We start from the raw sequence: 19,805 nt of genomic DNA, 5'->3' as shown, positions 1-19,805 counted from the left end.
CTTATGTCAGGAACCAAGAGAGCAAGCTCCCCTCCCGTTCTGACCCCGCTTTATATTGTAGCTTCACAACCTCTAATCCAATATACAAAATAGGGAAGTCTCTAATACAAAGTCACTTCTCTGAGGCATGATTGGATTGTACCACATCAAAAAGGGTAGGAAAGGCTTAATCCCAAAACCAAGCCCCAGGCTACAAGGATTCTCCCTGCCTTTAGCCCACCCCCAACATACATTAATATCACCTGGGCGACAGCCTCCTCATGGGCAGCGTCATCTTTAACAAAGTGAACATAATATACTTTATCTGCCCAACACTGTAAAAGGCCAGACAGTCAATATTTCAGGGCTGGGGGGCCGTACAGTCCCTGTCACCGTGCTCAGCACTGCAGTCCCAATGCCAAACTAGCCACAGACAACGACGAGGGAAGGGAACCTGGCTGGGCTCCCTCCCTCGGTCTCTATTTACGGACATTGAAATCTGAATGTCATCTCCCTTTCACATCTCACAAAATATGTTCTTCCTTTGATTGTTTTTTTCCTCTCAACCATTTAAAAGTGTAAAAACAATTCTTAGCCTCCTGGGTTGTCCAAAAACAGGTGGGGCAGACTAGGTAACCTCTCCCTAGATATTTTTAACAGCGATGAACTCAGAGAAGTGGAACTTGAGGGGCGTGAGTGGAGGGGTTGGTGCACAGGAAATGCAGAACTGACGAAGGGAGAAGAGAATTTTACTTTTTGTTTTGACCCAACTCTATACTTGAAAAAATGTTTTACCATAATCATGGATTAATTATAAATTTTTTTAAAAATCTAATCTTAGCTAAATATAGACAAACTTATCTAATTGCCGGTTTTCCTCTATTTTGCATAGTAAAGAGTTTTATAGAAAGACTGCCAAGAATAATCAAATTATAAAAATAATGAATTTTAAAACAGATCTCTCTCGTGCGCGCGCTGTCTCAGTAAAATAGGACCTCATCTCTTCAGCTGTTAATTGCATTCCTGTAAACGGAGTAACCCTTAGGAATTTCTGTCTGCTTTATATCTAATCTGCAGGCCTCATTGAACTTTCTTTGAGAACAATGGTGCACACACAGTTCCTACATTCAGACCAGTTTCTCTACCCCTCCCCCTTTTTTATTCTGGTGTTGAACTCTAGCCAAACATTAAATTACCTTGGGAAAAAAAGGTAGGAGAGAAAAAAGCCCAAAGACAGTATTTGGCCTCATTTTATGAGGACACTCAATCTTCATTTGAGAACGAGAAGAGCATTTTTAGCGTGAGGAGCCTGAGAACCGGAGAAAAGTCCAGGGTTTTTCAGACAAGCCTAGTTTTTTACGTTTGCTCTTGTTTCGAAGTAGGTGGGGCCGCAGGTCAGGGGTGTGTGTGCTTGTGTATGTCTATAAATCCCCACCCATTTTTAACCAGAAGCATCCAGAATACACCTCCAGCAAGATCACTGGCTCATTCAGGTAAGCAAGCAAGATTTCTCAATTATTTAATCAGTGGTCAACCTCTGCTGTTTAAATAATCCACGCATTGCTATTCAAAAGTGAGGTCTGAGTAAAGCGTAGGGAACACTCAATGAAATTGTATATTTTTTTCCTTTTAACAAACTGGATTTTCTTTGCTGGTTTCATCCTTCTATCTTCTACTTACATCAATGTTATTAGAAAAAGCTAACGTTAACCAAGAATGCCCTTCAAAAGTTATGCTGCAAGTAACAATTTTCTTCTTTGTTTTCTTTTAAATTTTGGTAAATTTTGGGCTATTTTAAAATACTAACTATTTTTATATGACATCTAAGTTAATGATTTATGTTAACTTATTTGTGAAAAGTAAAATACTAGTGTCAAAAAATTGCTCATTGGCCAATGTTTGTAACATGTACTTGCAGACATTTGGCTCTGTGCCTGCTGCGTGCACTATCAGCAGCTCTTGGGCCATAACCACGTCATCTTCATTTGTATCCTCCAAGCAGCTTAGCTGTGTACATGGGGTTATAGAATCCCAGCAGTCTGCATTCTATTTGACCAAGGAAAACATGTTCCTCCCAAAATAAAAGTATACAAATGAATCAGCTTGATCAGAGAATATGTTTAATATCTATTGTACAATTTATCAAATAATGTAAAACAGAAATTCCATAGTTTGATTTTTTTTTTTTTAAAGAACAGTCTTTGACAATAATACATAATAACTTGGAACTTGAAAATAAAAAGGTTTGGTTCCCACTCAATGCTAAACTTGGCAGCTTTAAATCAGGAAGATGGTGAAGCTGTCCTTTCTCTCTTTGAATACAGATTTCACCTACTGGTCTCTGTTTCCACCGTAGAGAACCTTTTCTGATGCTTTCTTCGGATTTTCTCCCAACTCTGCTTTCTATCTAAGCCCCTGAAAGAATCTCAAGGCAGATAGATCTGAAGACATCATTCCTGGGAAAATGATCTGAGGCACATAAAGTTTTCTATATAATTTCAGTGTTTCCTGAGCCTCTTGGAACTAAATCACAGGCTTTCTGGAAGTCGCTGGGTCAAGGTTAAGACCCTGCAGGGGTCCCCAAACTTTTTACACAGAGGGCCAGTTCACTGTCCCTCAAACTGTTGGAGGGCCGCCACATACAGTGCTCCTCTCACTGACCACCAATGAAAGAGGTGGCCCTTCTGGAAGTGCGGTGGGGGGCTGGATAAATGGCCTCAGGGGGCTACATGCGGCCCGCGGGGCCGTAGTTTGGGGACGCCTGACGGTTGCTCCAGTGTCTGCTGCAATTTTCAGCCTTACAGACACTATCCTCCCACACTGGACACTGTGTTCCAGGCTCACCTGTCTCTACCTCCTGCTAAAATTGATCCTTTCTTTGTTTCAGTCTTTAAGATACAAGATGACCAGTCCTTAAGGTAAAAGGTGGCATTCTGAATGTTTTATGGTATTAATAACTTATAGAATTTGACTTGAGGTTCTTTTCAAGCACTGTGGTTATTTTTTTTAAAAAAGCAGGTTTTTCAATAATTAAACACAAGAAATTTAAAAAATGGGTTCATTTCAGAGTAGAAAGGGAAATGATTTTTTAATATTTATTTTTATTAATTTTAGAAAGAGAAGAAGTGAGAGAGAGAGAGAGAGGAATATCAATTTCTTCCTGTATGTGCCCTGAATAGGGATCGAACCAGCAACCTCTGTACTTCAGAACAATGTTCTAACCAACTGTGTTATTCAGCCAGGGTGGAAGGGAATTAGTTAAATAAGGCTGACTCGGAGTAGCAATCCTTTTCCATCCAGAGAGGAGACTGAAAGAAGACGTCACTGGCAAGGAAAAGACAAACAGAATGAGAGGAATGAGGAAGTGTCCGGGAAACCTAGAACCTCCCCACCACCACGCTGTTCTCTCCATGACTATGGTTGCTATAATACCTAACGATCCCGCTTCCACTGTCAAACAGTATGTTGTTTCAAGGTGCATTTGTATTATGAATCTTTCCATTTCCCACAATGCCTGATACAGTTACCCAGAGCCATACTCATGTTTGAACAGATTCACAAACTAGTCAGTCACTCTATTGGTGGAGACTTCTCTACTAAATAATGTAAGTCAACGGGAAAACTGCTTTGAAAGAATTTTAAATTAACAGGAAAAGTTTCTGTACATTTTATATTTTGTGGTGATTTCAAAACTGTGCGTGTGAACTATTTTTCACATGGGTTCTATGTGCTACGAATGCTGTAACTGAACAACAACTCACAAGCATTAAACACTCCATGTAAGATACTTATCAAGTAGTTGAAGTCCAGTTCTGATTCAGGTCAAACTCTAGACTTTTAATTCTATCTTAACACGCAGTGTATAAGGGATAGTACATTGACTTAAGAATCCACTTGAATTCCAGCTAGCCAAAGGAGAACTATAGACACAGCAAGTTTGTTCTTCTTCATACATTTACTTAATTTATAGCAATGTGACAGTAGGCTTGACTTTTCAAAGAGCTTGGTTATAAATTGAAGGGCAAAAGGCTGAGTCACCGATGGAAGAAGAAGAAAGATGAATGTCTACAGAGGACTTGAAAAACAAGAATCCTCCTTATTCTGTTTTTTTCCTCTGAACTCTATTGTAAGCAAAATTTCTTCATGCCTAATCTTATGATCTTGGCATATGGTTAAAATGTTTTAGTCTATCATATCAAGAAGAATCAAAAGGACATTTATGCATGCCAAAAGTCACCTTTACATTGCATTTTAGAGTTGAAAGACCTTTAATATACTGAGCTTGTTCGAGTTTCACTGATGTGCCATGAGCACTAAAATGCAGTTAGAGTGAGCTTTGAGTGCCTTGGTCCAATTTTCTTTCAGCCTCATTGTATTGCTCCTAGGATGCCCAGAATGTGGCTTTTCATGAAATGGACAGTTATTGAACTGACTGCATTTTAAAAAACATGTTTAAAATAACGTGTGAATGAAAGTTCTAGGAGGCTGTACCATGTCAACTCACACAAGCAGAACAAACTGGTAGCGTAGGTGAGGTCTGAGTCTTCAATGACAGTGTGAAGTAACCTAACAGATTCTGAAAATTATTTTCTATCATCTAGCTTCTTCTGAGGGATTCCCAAGAGCACACAATGCTACACTCCGCTTTGGCCCTCTGCCTCTTACTGGTCGCAGTTTCTTCCAACTTTGCCATTGCAATCAAAAACGAAAAGAGGCTTCCTCAGACGCTCTCAAGAGGTACTAGAATCTCATTTTATTTTCTAGTTTCTTACCTGTAGACTACTTATAATGCAAACTCGGCCCTGGCCCGTTGGCTCAGTGGTAGAGCATCGGCCTGGTGTATGGACATCCCCGGTTCTTCTCCCAGTCATGGCACACAGGAGAAGCAACCATCTGCTTCTCCAACCCTTCCCCTCTCCCTTCTCTCTCTCTCTATCTCTTTATTTTCCTCCCACAGCCATAGCACTGTTGGAGCAAGTTGGCCTCCAGCACAGAGGATGGCTCCATGGTCTCACCCCAGGCACTAAAATAGCTCAGTTGCCAAGCAATGGAGCAATGGCTCCAGATGGGCTGAGCATTCCCTGGGTAGGGGGTTTGCCATGTGGATCCTGGTCTGGGTACATACAGGAGTCTATTACTCTGCCTCCCTGCATCTCACTTAAGAAAAAATAAAAAATAAAATAAAATAAATAAATAAATAAAGCAAACTCAATTAACTGGAAAATTTTATTCTTTACCACTTCAAAATAGGCCAAAAACAGAACCCGGAAAGAATCAGTTGATTTTAAAGAGGGAACCAAATCAACTGAAAACCAAAAACAATTTGCTTTAGCTTTTATAGAAGTAGTGTTGAATCAGTTTCTTTCTTTTTAATGTACATTTTAAACTTTGTTTTAGATATTATGTATTTATTTTTTTAATCTTTTATTTTATTTTTATTTATTCATTTTTTTTGAGAGAGGGAGAGAGAGAGACAGAGAGGGAGAGAAAGGAGAGAGAGATAGAGAGAGAGAAGGTGGGAGGAGCTGGAAGCATCAACTCCACATGTGCCCTGACCAGGCAAGCCCAGGGTTTCGAACCGGCGACCTCAGCATTTCCAGGTCGACGCTCCATCCACTGCACCACCACAGATCAGGCTATGTATTTATTTTTATAGAGAGAGGAGAGAGAGAGAGGAGAGAGAGAGAGAGAGAGAGAGAGAGAGAGAGAGAGAAAGAGGGGAGGAGCAGGAAGCATCAACTCCCATATGTTGATGGGAGTTGACCAGGCAAGCCCAGGGTTTTGAACCAGTGACCTCAGCATTTCCAGGTCAGTGCTTTATCCACTGCACCACCACAGGTCAGGCTATGAATCAGTTCATTGCCTGAAACTTTGATAACCAGTCCTACAAAATAATATTAATTGTTGTGTCATAACAATATTCTGAAGGCATTAAGATCACTCAAAATCTGTTCCAATTATCTGTCCTCTATTTAGGCAAATAAAATAATTTGAAAAAATTCTATTTTATCCTGTCCTCTGAAAATTTTGTTTAACCAGGTGTTTGTTACATTGACTCCAGAAAATAGCTACAGTGGTTTTTGATATAATCCCAATCTATGGTTGGCTACATGTTTAAAAAACATTTCTATTTTGCACTTACTGCTTTCCTTCCACCATATATATATATATCTTTATCTGTAAAGAAACAGTTGATAGAGACAATTCTCAAAATCAGTTCCTACATCTCCAGGTTGCAGAAATGGGAGCAAAATTACTTGTCTCCACAAAGCTAGTTTAAAATTAGTAGTACAGCCTGACCTGTGGTGGCGCAGTGGATAAAGCGTCGACCTGGAAATGCTGAGGTCGCCGGTTCGAAACCCTGGGCTTGCCTGGTCAAGGCACATATGGGAGTTGATGCTTCCAGCTCCTCCCCCCTGTCTCTCTCTCCTCTCTCTCTCTCTGTCTCTCTCTCTCTGTCTCTCTCTCTCTCCTCTCTAAAATGAATAAATAAAAAATAAAAATAAAAAAAATAATAATAAAATTAGTAGTACAAACCACAAAACACTTGACCACTACTTGTAATAGAATATGAATGGAGCAAACAAATGGAGACAAATTATAGCATAATTGCAGATTTTAAAATATTGACTTTCCAAGTTGTTCATTTCTTTACAGATGTATTGAGCACCAGCCAATTGTCCATCTAAGCTCAGTGAAGTTAATTTATTCACCTTCAGTTTAAAACCACAGAAGCTATAAACCAAAAAGACCAGTACATTTTTAAAAAGAAATTAAAAATTTTAAATTAATTATGTATAATTTATTATGTATCTGTACATATAAAGACAATAATTTTAAAAGAATGAGCTCAGTAACCTTCAGGTTTGGAATATTAAACTTATCATTGCCCTTAAATAACCCTCCAGGACAGAGTTAAACTGTATGCCACCTCACTGTATGTCACCAACATCCACGTATTCATTTTCTTTTTGATGTTGTTTATTAATTTTTAGAAAGAGGTGAATTGGGAAAGACAGAGAGAGAGAGACATCGATTTTGTGGTTTGATCCATTCATGACATCACTGGTTGAGTCCTGTACGTGCCTTGACTGGGCATTGAACGGAACCTCAATACTTCGGGATGACACTCTAAGCAACTGAGCTACCAGCGAGGGCCCCGTGTACTCATTCTCAAATGTCTGTTAAAAATGTTTAGTGAATTTCATGAGAAAAACATTTAACATGCATGGTAAATTTTAAACAACTTGATGCATCTGCTATTCAGTGGGGTTTTTTTTTAATTATTTTAATAGGGAAGATGAATAATATCAGCTGGGAACTCCATTATTAAGAACTGGTTTACATTTGGTTGAGTCTTTTACCATCTATTAGCATGTAGGAAGCAAGGGAAAGAATGAGACTGAGTGAGCGCTAAAGGTGGCGTAAGAGGGAAGAGTTTGGGTAGAGTGTACAGTCATATATGGAGCTCCTTAGAGCAGGGGAACACCAAACAATTACTAAGTAGAGAGTGTGTTAGGAAGAAGAGGAAAGATTATTGGGAAAAGATAATAAAAGTTTAAAGGAATTAAAGCAGTGACCACCAAATCCTAACTTTCTTTACAGTCAAAAGAACTGCCCAGTGCCCAACACTCAGCTCAGTGCCCGGCATAGGAGGTTTTCAATCAGTAGATACATATTGTATGAATAAATAAAATCTCAGAAGACAAGCAGGTATAGCTGGTGATGAACAGAGTCCTTGAAGAGAATTCAAACTGCGTATCACCTTTGGCCTATTGTGATCATGAAATGAAATGTATAACAAATAATTACAATACCACATGGCCCCCCTACAATGAATTATTTGAGATCAGGGATTGTATCATCTTATCTTTACATCCATACCCACTGTTAGAGAAGTAAGGTGCACAACAGATGTTCTTCCAACACCGGTGGAACTAAATTGAACAAGAGCAGAGAATAGTTATTCCTCCCATTGCCAAAGTTCCAACTTTGAATGCTATTTACAACAGAATAGAAAAATTAAGTAGGAGCCTCGCCTCACTGGATGTTCCTAGAATAACTTGTATTTAATGCAAAATATGGTGTGAGGTTACTACATAGGTTCAGCAAAAGTAGTAAAGAAAATCTTTCAGGATTACTACAGATAGAAGGGATATTAAACTAACATGACAGGTCTTCCAATGTCAAGATAATAAAATCAGGCAAAAACAAACCAACATTACTGGTAAGAATGCAAACTAGGGCCACCACTGGCGGTTCCTCAAATAACTAAATGTAGATACCATGTGACCCAGCCAAATCCTACTCCTCAGTAGATAACCCAAGAGAAATTAAAAACATGTCCACCAGAAAAGCTTGTATAGTTATATTTATAGCAGCATTATTTATAAAAGCCAAAAAGAAACAACCCCAATGTCCATCAGCTGATGAATGGAAAAATAAAAGGTGATGTATCCATATAATGGAATACTATTTGGTCTTATTAAGGTAGGATATGCTGGCCCTGGCCGGTTGGCTCATTGGTAGAGCGTTGGCCTGGTGTGCGAGAGTCCCGGGTTCGATTCCCGGCCAGGGCACACAGGAGAAGCGCCCATCTGCTTCTCCACCCCTCCCCCTCTCCTTCCTCTCTGTCTCTCTCTTCCCCTCCCGCAGCCAAGGCTCCATTGGAGCAAAGTTGGCCCGGGCGCTGAGGATAGCTCTGTGGCCTCTGCCTCAGGCGCTAGAATGGCTCTGGTTGCAGCAGAGTGAAGCCCTAAGATGGGCAGAGCATCGCCCCCTGGTGGGCGTGCCGGGTGGATCCCGGTTGGGTGCATGCGGGAGTCTGTCTGACTGCCTCCCCTTTCTGGCTTCGGGGGGAAAAAAAAAAGGTATGATATGCTAATACATGTCACAACATGGATAAACCCTAAAAACCTTATATTAAGTAAAAGCATCCAGTCACAAAAGACCACATATTGTGTGATTCCATTTATATGAAATACTTAGAATAAACAATTTATAAAGAGAGAATACAGATTAGGGCTAGGAGAAAAGGAAGGATTAGAGGGTGATAGCTAACGGGCACTGAGTTTCTTTCTGAAGCAGTAAAAATATTCTAGAATTGATTATGGTGATGGTTGCGAGACTGTGTATATTCAAAAAAAGAGTACACTTTCAATGGATGAATTGTATTTGTATATGAATTATACTTTAATGCAATTGTTACCAAAAAGCAAAGCTTTTAAAAACAAAGCAAGAATCATGGGAATGTTTTATCTTGCTTCATAATTCTACTTCATAAGTTCTGACCATCTTTTTTTTATTTAATTTTTATTTTTTATTTTTGTATTTTTCCGAAGCTGGAAACAGGGAGGCAGTCAGACAGACTCCCGCATGCGCCTGACCAGGATCGACCCGGCATGCCCACCAGGGGGCGATGCTCTGCCCATCTTGGGGCGTCGCTCTGCCGCAATCAGAGCCATTCTAGCGTCTGAGGCAGAGGCCACAGAGCCATCCTCAGCACCTAGGCAAACTTTGCTCCAGTGGAGCCTTGGCTGTGGGAGGGGAAAAGAGAGACAGAGAGGAAGGAGAGGGGGAGAGGTGGAGAAGCAGATGGGCGCTTCTCCTGTGTGCCCTGGCCAGGAATCGAACCCAGGACTCTGCATGCCAGGCCCTCGCTCTACCACTGAGCCAACCGACCAGGGCCAGTTCTGACCATCTTTTAGCCATAGTTTCAAAACCAAAAACTGCAGTCTGACAATATGTGAAACACACAAGAAAATCTGAGTCCAAACTAGCCTATGAATATCTCTAATTTGAAATTAATTAATCTTTCTCATCTATAGACCAAGACATTTCCTGAAAATACTCTGCAGTATTTCCGAATGTTTCTCTGCATTCTTCTTCTCGATGATCTTCTTCTTTAAACTCTAATACCATCCCCAACTGCCTATATCACTTTTTTTAAAAGCTGCGGAGTCTCTCTCTACTCACTGCTTCCTGTTTCCTTCTTTGATCTTCTGGATGCTTCCAGAAGACCTATGTTTTGTGGCATTTCTCAACCATGAAACACCAGAATCTTTTCCAAATCCAAACTCTAAGAAATAAATTGGGCCTGACCAGGTGGTGGCGCAGTGGATGGAGCGTCGGACTGGGATGCGGAAGGACCCAGGTTCGAGACCCTGAGGTCGCGAGCTTGAGCGTGGGCTCATCTGGCTTGAGCAAAGAGCTCACCAGCTTAGACCCAAGGTCGCTGGCTCGAGCAGGGGTTACTCGGTCTGCTGAAGGCCCGCGGTCAAGGCACATGTGAGAAAGCAATCAATGAACAACTAAGAAGTCACAACGCGCCACGAGAAACTGATGATTGATGCTTCTCATCTCTCTCCGTTCCTGTCTTTCTGTCCCTGTCTATCTCTGCCTCTGTAAAAAATAAAAAATAAAAAAAATAAATAAATTGGAATTTCTTTTTCCATGATGCATAATGACATAGAAGAGGTGAGCATCTCTTGGCACTCAAGATACAAGAGCACTGTATATAGTATGATCCAAAGTATTCCTAATCGACTTTAAAAGTATGCAAAGATTAACTGTTATTTTCTGCTGTTCATTCTGAAACGGGAGATTTTGCAGGGTCCAGAGATGTCCTTTCTATCATCACTAATGACAGCTTTATTAAGTGTTTTCTGGGTTAAAGGTCATGGACTTTGAGAAAAGTTGAAACAAAACCTCAGCACTATAATCTGAAAGGATACCACCTCTTCAAATCTAATTATAATTATATATCTTCTATATCATATGTCAGGGGACTGCTCGGTAGCTTAAATATCTATAGATAGACACCTGCTCATCACATGCCTGTTTCCGAGCTCTTCTGTGGTCCCGAGTTAAAGCACTGATTGCTCTTCTGTTTCAGGATGGGGAGATGACATCACTTGGGTACAGACTTATGAAGAAGGTCTCTTTCATACTCAAAAAAGGTAAAATAGCAGTTAATTTTGGCACCATATATATAGATTCTTCCTCACAAGAGAGCTCCAAAATAGCAAGTTAGCTTTTGAAAGGGTACTACGATTATTTGCTCTACTGTTGTATGCTTTTTTGACTAAGAATTGCCATTAGAATATTTTTTATAAACAAGAGCTCTAGATAGATATCTTTGTATTAATTTCTTAACTAGCCAAGCAAATTTTTGAATATAAGTTGTAGGCATTATACAAGCTTAAATAGGAAACCCATTTAGAATAGCAGCTCCCAAGCCTGTCTGACCAGAACAAATCAGATAATTTTCTTTAAAATCCGTATTCATGGCCCTGGCCGGTTGGCTCAGTGGTAGAGCATCGGCCTGGCGTGCAGAAGTCCTGGGTTCGATTCCAGGCCAGGGCACACAGGAGAAGCACTCATCTGCTTCTCCACCCCTCCCCCTCTCCTTCCTCTCTGTCTCTCTCTTCCCCTCCCGCAGCCGAGGCTCCATTGGAGCAAAGATGGCCCGGGTGCTGGGGATGGCTCCTTGGCCTCTGCCCCAGGTGCTAGAGTGGCTCTGGTCGCAATGGAGCAACGCCCCGGAGGGGCAGAGCATCGCCCCCTGGTGGGCAGAGCGTCGCCCCTGGTGGGCGTGCCGGGTGGATCCCGGTCGGGCGCATGCGGGAGTCTGTCTGACTGTCTCTCCCCGTTTCCAGCTTCAGAAAAATACCAAAAAATAAAAAATTAAAAAATTAAAAAAAATAAAAAAATAAAATCCGTATTCATGATCAATCAATCATCTGTCAAATAGTTACTGAGTAGCCACTGCACTGTGCCAGGCACTGTTCTATGCTCAATGACCAAGAGTGACACACTTTTTTTACAAAGAGTTTTTATTTATTAATTTTAGAGAGACGAGTGGGAGAAAAGGAGGGTGGGGAAGATAGGAAGCATCAACTTGTAGTAGTTGCTTCTCGTTTGTGCCTTGAGCAAACAAGCCCGCTGACCTCAGCATTCCGGGTCAACACTTTATCCACTGCACCGTACCACCACGGGTCAGGCAAGAGTGGCACGGTTTTTATCCTTGCAGACTTACTAAATCTTTGGGGGTGGAGCTAAGAAACTTGTATTTTTAAAAAGCTCCCCAAGAATGTATCAAATATCTAAAGAACATTCTATTCCAGTACTCTTAAAAGAATGAAAGATTCCAAATGAGAATCGAGTAAAATGCTATCTCAACACTAAACAAAATATTACAAAAGAAAGAAGTCTACAAAATAATCATCTTCAAATAGGAACATAATAAACAAAGAACACACCAACAAAGAGCAGACAGCCACACATTTAAGAATACACCTTGATTAGGTGAGATGTAGTCTGGGAATGCCAGGAAGATTTGAGATTAAGAAATCTATTAATTTAGCCTGACCTGTGGTGGCACAGTCAATAAAACGTCAACCTGGAATGCTGAGGTCGCCATTTCAAAACCGTGGGCTTACCAGGTCAAGGCACATATGGGAGTTGATGCTTCCTGCTCCTCCCCCCTTTCTCTCTCTCTCTCTCTCTCTCTCTCGCTCTCTCTCTCTCTCTTCTCTAAAATGAATAAAAAATTTAGAAAAATAAAAATTATAAAAATAAATCTATTAATTTAAAGAATTTAATATTTATTTTCTATGTCCATAAATGCTAACACCACTTAGTAGTATGCAAAATCCACGTTTGGATTTTTTTATAAGTTATTTAACAATATTAATTTATTTTAATTTATTCTAATGAGGAAATATCCATTCCAGTATAAGAGCCCATATCATGTTTACTGGGAAGACAAACAAATATCCCATTGAAGTCTGTCTAAGACGAGGATGAATACTATCACCACAATTAGCCGTAATCAATATGAAGCATGTGGCAAAGCTATAATAAAACACTATGTTATTGGCAGTTAAATCAAATGGAGAACACAGAAATAAAATTGGACACTACAGAAATTGTTTTACCCAATAAAGAGCTGTTTTAAATCAGGGTAGCGGAGGTAAAATGTGTAAAATACATTAGTGTTGGAGAGAAGTTGGCAGCCATCCAGGAAAAAAGAAATCAATTTGGATTCATACCAGAATTTTATCACACTAAATTACAAAGATTTTGTTATAAAAATAAAGACATTAAGGTACTAGAAGATACTATTGCAAAATTGGAATTCTTTAAATTCTTGGAATAGGGAAGGGCTGATAGGGTGAGGAGAGTTTCCTTAGATGCAGAAATAAAGCGCTTGACATTTGTACCCTACGTGCTTCTCCTGCTTCCCCGAATTCCTTCTATGATAAGCGTAGATAGCAAGACTACAAATGTACATACTCTTCGACCTAGAGATTCAGCTTCCAAAATGTATTTACCCGTGAGCAAAATCTTATATAAATAACATGATGAAGCCGGTATCTGTGTGTGGAGATCATCTAAACAAAAAAAATGAAAGCAATTTAAATATCTATCTTCAAGGGACTAATAAAATTAAAGAATATCCATATCCAGAAGCACAGGGAATGCTATGCAAGAAGAACCGTTATGCTAAAAAAGCAAAATGCAGCCCTGGCCGGTTGGCTCAGTGGTAGAGCATTGGCCTGGCGTGCAGAAGTCCCGGGTTCGATTCCCAGCCAGGGCACACAGGAGAAGCGCCCATCTGCTTCTCCACCCCTCCCCCTCTCCTTCCTCTCTGTCTCTCTCTTCCCCTCCCGCAGCCAAGGCTCCACTGGAGCAAAGATGGCCCGGGCGCTGGGGATGGCTCCTTGGCCTCTGCCCCAGTCACTAGAGTGGCTCTGGTCGCGACAGAGCGACGCCCTGGAGGGGCAGAGCATCGCCCCCTGGTGGGCAGAGCATCGCCCCTGGTGGGCGTGCCGGGTGGATCCCGGTCGGGCGCATGCGGGAGTCTGTCTGACTGTCTCTCCCCATTACCAGCTTCAGAAATATACAAAAAAAAAAAAAAAAATTAAAAAGCAAAATGCAAATGCATGTGTATAGTGTGCTAATATTTGTATATTTTAAAGTAATATATACTTACACACACCTATAGGCATGCATATGGACATACACAATACTTTGACATTACACATATACATAATCATATGCATTTACAGAAATATATGTACATATGCATGCTTATTTATATACAGAAACATTACGTACACACATACATATTCAGGTATATGAAAACCTTTGGAAGGTTGTATGAGAAACTGGCAACACTGTTCATTTCTGTAAGGCAGGAATGGGAGGGAAAATTATTATCTTCTTAACTTGAAATTTAAATCATTTGCATTTGTAGCCCATTTTAAAAGAAATAATGTATAATTTTAAAAGCTTATTCATCAGATGATGCTGACAAAGTGGGCTTGGTAGGATCAGGTTGTACAGCATCTCAGAACAACAGCTATCAAAAATGTTTACTCTTTCTCTCAACTCATGTTTCTCACAATCTGGTGGGCTGATGCATGAGATTTTAGATCAGGGACCACCTGTTTTTACTTGGTGAACTAACATTGATTTTTACATTTAAAATTTTTAAGCAAAAGAAAAACCAGAATTTTGCACAAATGAAAGTTACATAATATTTAAATTTCAGGATTCATGAATTAAGTGTTACTATAATAAGGCATACTCATTTTGTGACAGTATCCATGGCTGGTTTTGTGCAATAATAGCAGAATTGAATAGTTGCGAATAAGACCCCACAGCCTGAAAATCCTCAAATGTTTGCGAATGTGTCTCTGCTGAAAAGAGCCCTTTTTTTTCAGACTGTTCCTACTTCATTCAACGTCTGCCAGAAATACTTCTCTGCTTTCCCTGAAATGAAATACGTGGTGTCTTGGTTTGAATGCCTGAGCAACCTATTCATAGCTGAACTGCTGAGGCTCTGATCAGAAATTAGTTTTCCAAGATATATCAATGTCTTTTCCTACATGTAGCTGTCACTGCATATAGCTGTTGGGCCGGTGCTGGGAAGAAATTAGAATGACTTGTACTGTTAAACTGTTCTGTCTGACGTCAGGACCCCTGTACCTACCTAAGCTCAGCTAGGGGAAGAGTTATCTAGTAGAAATATTACCACTTGATGCTTAAAAGGACTGACTTCTATACTCACCTCTAAAAAAATATCAATAAATATTCTTAGGATTAGTTTATTAAGAAAATAGGGACTAATGCTTCATTCATCAGATTTCTAGTCTGCGTTTTCAACAATAAATTTGAAGTTGTTGGCAAATGCTAGCTTTGTGTCTGTCATAAGTCTTAAATGTGAGTTGTAGGATTTACTCTTATCTAAAATTTAGTTCTATTTCAAGTTTGAGAATTAAATAAAATTAATAACAATTCAAAGTTTGTTATGTAACGTGTTTGAAACTAAACTTAAAAAACACAGTTATTCAATAACATATTTTTCACATTTTTTTCTGTTGTTTATAAAAAGATTTATGTTCAATAATGCTTAATATGCATACATTTGAGTCTATCTCATTTTACCCAGCATCCCCTCAAAATTAAAGAAATATTTTTAAAGCATCCTATATGTCCAAATCATAATTCCATTCTCCTTCATTATACTTAATATTTTAATTTTTTTTTTCTGACAAGAAGGAAAGTCAATTAGCTATCACAAAATCTCTTCTAACAGAGAGTAAAATCAAAGTGAAACTGAAAACTGTAAATAGAGGGAACTCTCACTGAGATTGACTGTATATTGTGAGTTGTTACGAGAATGAAAGGACGTGAAAAAAGGCAAATACTAATAGTCTTTTTGTGAAAACTAAAAATAAATAAATAGCACCTAAACAAAAACTTTCACTCCTGAACACTTATACCAGATGTTCATTGGAAATTAATATCTTGTTAAGAATAACCTTTTACTTCTGGAGACAGAATTGATCTTTATGTGTATGACTGTGCTACAGTGCACATGGGAAGGGCCTGGTCAGCTTGTTAAACTTCAGATTCCCGGACCCCACCCCAGAGATCGTGACTGAGAGGGTCTGGGATGGAGCCTGCGGATTTTGGGTGAGGCCCAAGGTTCTGGGGCCATGTTTTGAGTAACATTACTGCAGACTACATTGCTATCATTTGTCAATCAGAATTTTACTTTAAGTCTTGCTGAAAATACGAAAACTTTAAACCTAATTTACCTGGTGCATTTTGACTGAGTTAATCACTTGACTTAACTCCACGCTCTCTCTGTTTAGTAACAAGCCACTAATGGTTATCCATCACTTGGAGGATTGTCAGTACTGCCAAGGTAATTTTTGCTTTGAGATCTTACCTATTTCCAAAAGAACTAGGGAAAGTAACTCGGTCCAGTTGTTAAGGCAGCACTCAGCAAATCCCACTTAAGAAAGAAAAAAAAACAAAAACAAGACAACTGCCATACCACCATTTACTCAGGTGTTTAAATCTACGATGATTGTTAGCAACCTATTGAATATATTCATATTATTTCCCTCTTCCTCCCACAAAAAAAAGGGGGAGTGGAAGAACTTGCTGAACTCACTGTTTTAACCAATGAGTTCTATGACATTATAAAATTGGCGTCTTCATTAATGGCATTACCCCTTGATGTCTTCACAGACAGACTCTGTTCATCATTGCTTCCCAATGACAGACAAAGTGGCCACGGGCCAATGAACTGTTTGTACCCAAGATATAGACACAAGCCAATGGAAAATACTGGTTTTACTTTTCTATGTTCTTTATATTGAAGGGGTCTTTATTCTTCAAACTGACTGGTGTTCATTATGCTTTCCCCCACAGCACTCAAAGAAGTGTTTGCCCAAAATAAAGAAATACAGGAAATGGCTCAGAATAATTTCATCATGCTGAATCTCATGGTACATGAACCTGTATAATATTGTCTTAATATCACAATCCAGAGGAAAATCTGAATTCCTTTTTTTTTTTTTTTTTGTATTTTTCTGAAGCTGGAAACAGGGAGAGACAGTCAGACAGACTCCCGCATGCGCCCGACCAGGATCCACCCGGCACGCCCACCAGGGGCGATGCTGTGCCCACCAGGGGGCGATGCTCTGCCCCTCTGGGGCGTCGCTCTGCTGCGACCAGAGCCACTCTAGCACCTGGGGCAGAGGCCAAGGAGCCATCCCCAGCGCCCGGGCCATCATTGCTCCAATGGAGCCTTGGCTGCGGGAGGGGAAGAGAGAGACAGAGAGGAAGGGGGGGGTGGAGAAGCAAATGGGCGCTTCTCCTGTGTGCCCTGGCCGGGAATCGAACCCGGGTCCCCCACACGCCAGGCCGACGCTCTACCACTGAGCCAACTGGCCAGGGCTTTTTTCTATTTTTAAGACAAGAAGAGTTATAAAGTATTGGCAGATATAGAATGTTATATGAAATTTGAAAAGGCCAATATATACAATTTACTGATAACCTTGTTCACATAAAAAAATTATTTAAATCAACTGTAAAAAACAATCCTCTCCAATAACATTTTTTTTCCTTCTTAGCATGAGACCACAGATAAAAATTTATCACCAGATGGACAATATGTGCCTAGAATCATGTTTGTGGGTATGTGTGTAATCTTGTGTCATCACATTTACAAAATCAGTAGCACCCTTGCTTTTTTTTTTTTTTTTTGTATCTTTTCCGAAGCTGGAAACGGGGAGAGACAGCCAGACAGACTCCCGCATGCGCCCGACCGGGATCCATCCAGCACGCCCACCAGGGGCGACGCTCTGCCCACCAGGGGGCGATGCTCTGCCCCTCCAGGGCGTCGCTCTGCCGCGACCAGAGCCACTCCAGTGCCCAGGGCAGAGGCCAAGGAGCCATCCCCAGCGCCCGGGCCATCCTTGCTCCAATGGAGCCCCGGCTGCAGGAGGGGAAGAGAGAGACAGAGAGGAAGGGGGGGGTGGAGAAGTAAATGGACGCTTCTCCTATGTGCCCTGGCCGGGAATCGAACCCGGGTCCCCCGCACACCAGGCCGACGCTCCACCGCTGAGCCAATCGGCCAGGGCCTGCTTTTATTTTTAAATGCTAGTTCAAGAGAAGTCATTTCTAACCCAATGAATAACAGGCCCTGTTAGTTCTATAATTAAAATTCACTGTATCTATAACAGGTAAATTTAAATATTTTTAAAACTAACTGATGCTATTAAATCAATATCTCAACGCCCTTTCAGTCAAGTGCCACTAATGGTACTGGCAGAAAGCTAAGACACACTAAAATGAAAAGCTTCAGATTAACTCTTCATAGATTTATTTAACATCTATTTGTTTCAGTTTAAGAGGCAAGGAATCATTTTAAGGACATTTTAGATCATGCATCAGTGAATTATTTTTTCTTGGCAGATCCTTCTTTAACAGTCAGAGCTGATATAACTGGAAGATACTCGAATAGACTGTACACATATGAACCTCAGGATTTACCAATATGTAAGTATTCATGAATTACTTTGAACAACGGTATTAGCTGACACTTGACCGGTAGGAGGGTCTGTGATACTCTACACCAGCGCTCCCCAACAAACAGTGCTACTGACAGATCAGTCACTGGGTTGGGTGGTGGCAGTGGTGTTTAAAATGTGAACCCTTTCCTGACCAGGAGGTGGCACAGTGGATAGAGCATCAGACTGGGATGTGGAAGGACCCAGGTTCGAGACCCCGAGGCCACCAGCTTGAGCGTGGGCTCATCTGGTTTGAGCAAAAGCTCACCAGCTTGGACCCAAGGTCGCTGGCTCGAGCAGGGGGTTACTCAGTCTGCTGAAGGCCCGCGGTCAAGGCACATATGAGAAAGCAACCATTGAACAACTAAGGTGTTGCAACGAAAAAGAAACTGATAATTGATGCTTCTCCTTTCTCTCCGTTCCTGTCTGTCTGTCCCTATCTGTCCCTCTCTCTGACTCTCTCTGTCTCTGTAAATGAAAAAAATAAATAAAAAAAGGTAAAATGCGAACCCTTAGCTCCCATCAAAATCAGAATTTCTGAGGTACCTCAGACTCTCTTTACTAACAGAATGTCTAGTAATTCTTACAATCACTAATTTGCAGATGCCTAAAGAGAATAGAATATAAACTAAATTAAACTTTAAGAGAGCCAGTTTATTCTGTGGGTATCAAAGGTCACATGTGATTTCCTCAAAGTCATAATAATTAATTTTTTTCTCTCCCTTAAAAGCAAAGAGATTGTCTTAGGATTTTAATATAATTTTTACTATCAACTATATTTAATAAGTTAACTATGTGTGTCAAATCTAGTGATACAAAATAATGAGTTTTTTAAAAATGATGCTCCCTCAAAACTCCTCTTGTAAATTTATTTTAACATAAAGAAAGTTGATTAACCAGGTCTGAATGGTATAATCCCTAAATATACATGTACACCTTTAGCATAATATCCGTGTGTGTGTGTGTGTTAAAAGGAACTTCATTGGGTGTTGGGGGTTCATATGACATTCATGAAGGTATAATATTATTTAACATATAAAAGGCCCATATTTGTATAGCCAATTTTACATTCAGAGGTAAAAGATTATATTTGATACTTTCATATACTAATAGATTAATATATATTTATTTTTATTGCAGTGATAGAAAACATGAAGAAAGCATTAAAACTCATTCAATCAGAGTTATGAGAGATTACCTCAAATACGTCAAATGTCATAAAGACGACCTTCCGGTTAATATGACCGCTGTATACATAATGGCCAACACTGAATGTGCAAGTATATGGATTCTGTAACATTATCATTTAGATTTTTAATGTGTTTGCAATATTCTTATGAAGGTAAGATTATATGTCAATAAATGTCAAAACCTGAGCATGACAATGTAGCAATTTGACTTCTTTTTTTTTTTATTTTTTTTTATTTTTATTTATTCATTTTAGAGAGGAGA

At 40.0% G+C, this 19,805-nt stretch overlaps 1 protein-coding gene across 4 annotated transcripts; it reads left to right on the top strand.

The window, feature by feature from the left end:
• The first annotated feature begins 1,328 nt into the window (after window positions 1–1,328).
• On the top strand, window positions 1,329–19,724 carry AGR3 (anterior gradient 3, protein disulphide isomerase family member). Of its 4 annotated transcripts, XM_066239155.1 has the most exons (10): window positions 1,334–1,472; window positions 2,867–2,897; window positions 3,280–3,439; window positions 4,581–4,716; window positions 10,874–10,937; window positions 16,146–16,198; window positions 16,711–16,787; window positions 17,415–17,478; window positions 18,259–18,342; window positions 19,494–19,724. In XM_066239155.1, exons 4-10 carry the CDS (start codon window positions 4,611–4,613, stop codon window positions 19,541–19,543), a joined length of 498 nt encoding a protein of 165 aa, XP_066095252.1. In that variant the 5' UTR covers window positions 1,334–1,472; window positions 2,867–2,897; window positions 3,280–3,439; window positions 4,581–4,610; the 3' UTR covers window positions 19,544–19,724. The 4 variants fall into 4 exon arrangements, with proteins under 4 accessions (XP_066095255.1, XP_066095252.1, XP_066095251.1 ...); XM_066239154.1 differs by lacking the exons at window positions 2,867–2,897; window positions 3,280–3,439 and having other exon boundaries at window positions 1,336–1,472; XM_066239157.1 differs by lacking the exons at window positions 1,334–1,472; window positions 3,280–3,439.
• The last annotated feature ends 81 nt before the right edge of the window (window positions 19,725–19,805 follow it).

The sequence above is a fragment of the Saccopteryx bilineata genome, chromosome 7, assembly GCF_036850765.1.
Source record: "Saccopteryx bilineata isolate mSacBil1 chromosome 7, mSacBil1_pri_phased_curated, whole genome shotgun sequence".
Lineage (NCBI taxonomy): Eukaryota > Metazoa > Chordata > Mammalia > Chiroptera > Emballonuridae > Saccopteryx > Saccopteryx bilineata.
This window is presented reverse-complemented; position numbering and strand designations above follow the sequence as displayed.

Coding starts and splice junctions, on each gene's coding strand:
- AGR3 (XM_066239155.1), top strand. CDS start 4,611: ATGCTACACTCCGCTTTGGCCCTCTGCCTCTTACTGGTCGCAGTTTCT. Junction 4,717..10,873: donor TCCTCAGACGCTCTCAAGAG/GTACTAGAATCT, acceptor CTTCTGTTTCAG/GATGGGGAGATGACATCACT. Junction 16,199..16,710: donor GGATTGTCAGTACTGCCAAG/GTAATTTTTGCT, acceptor TTTCCCCCACAG/CACTCAAAGAAGTGTTTGCC.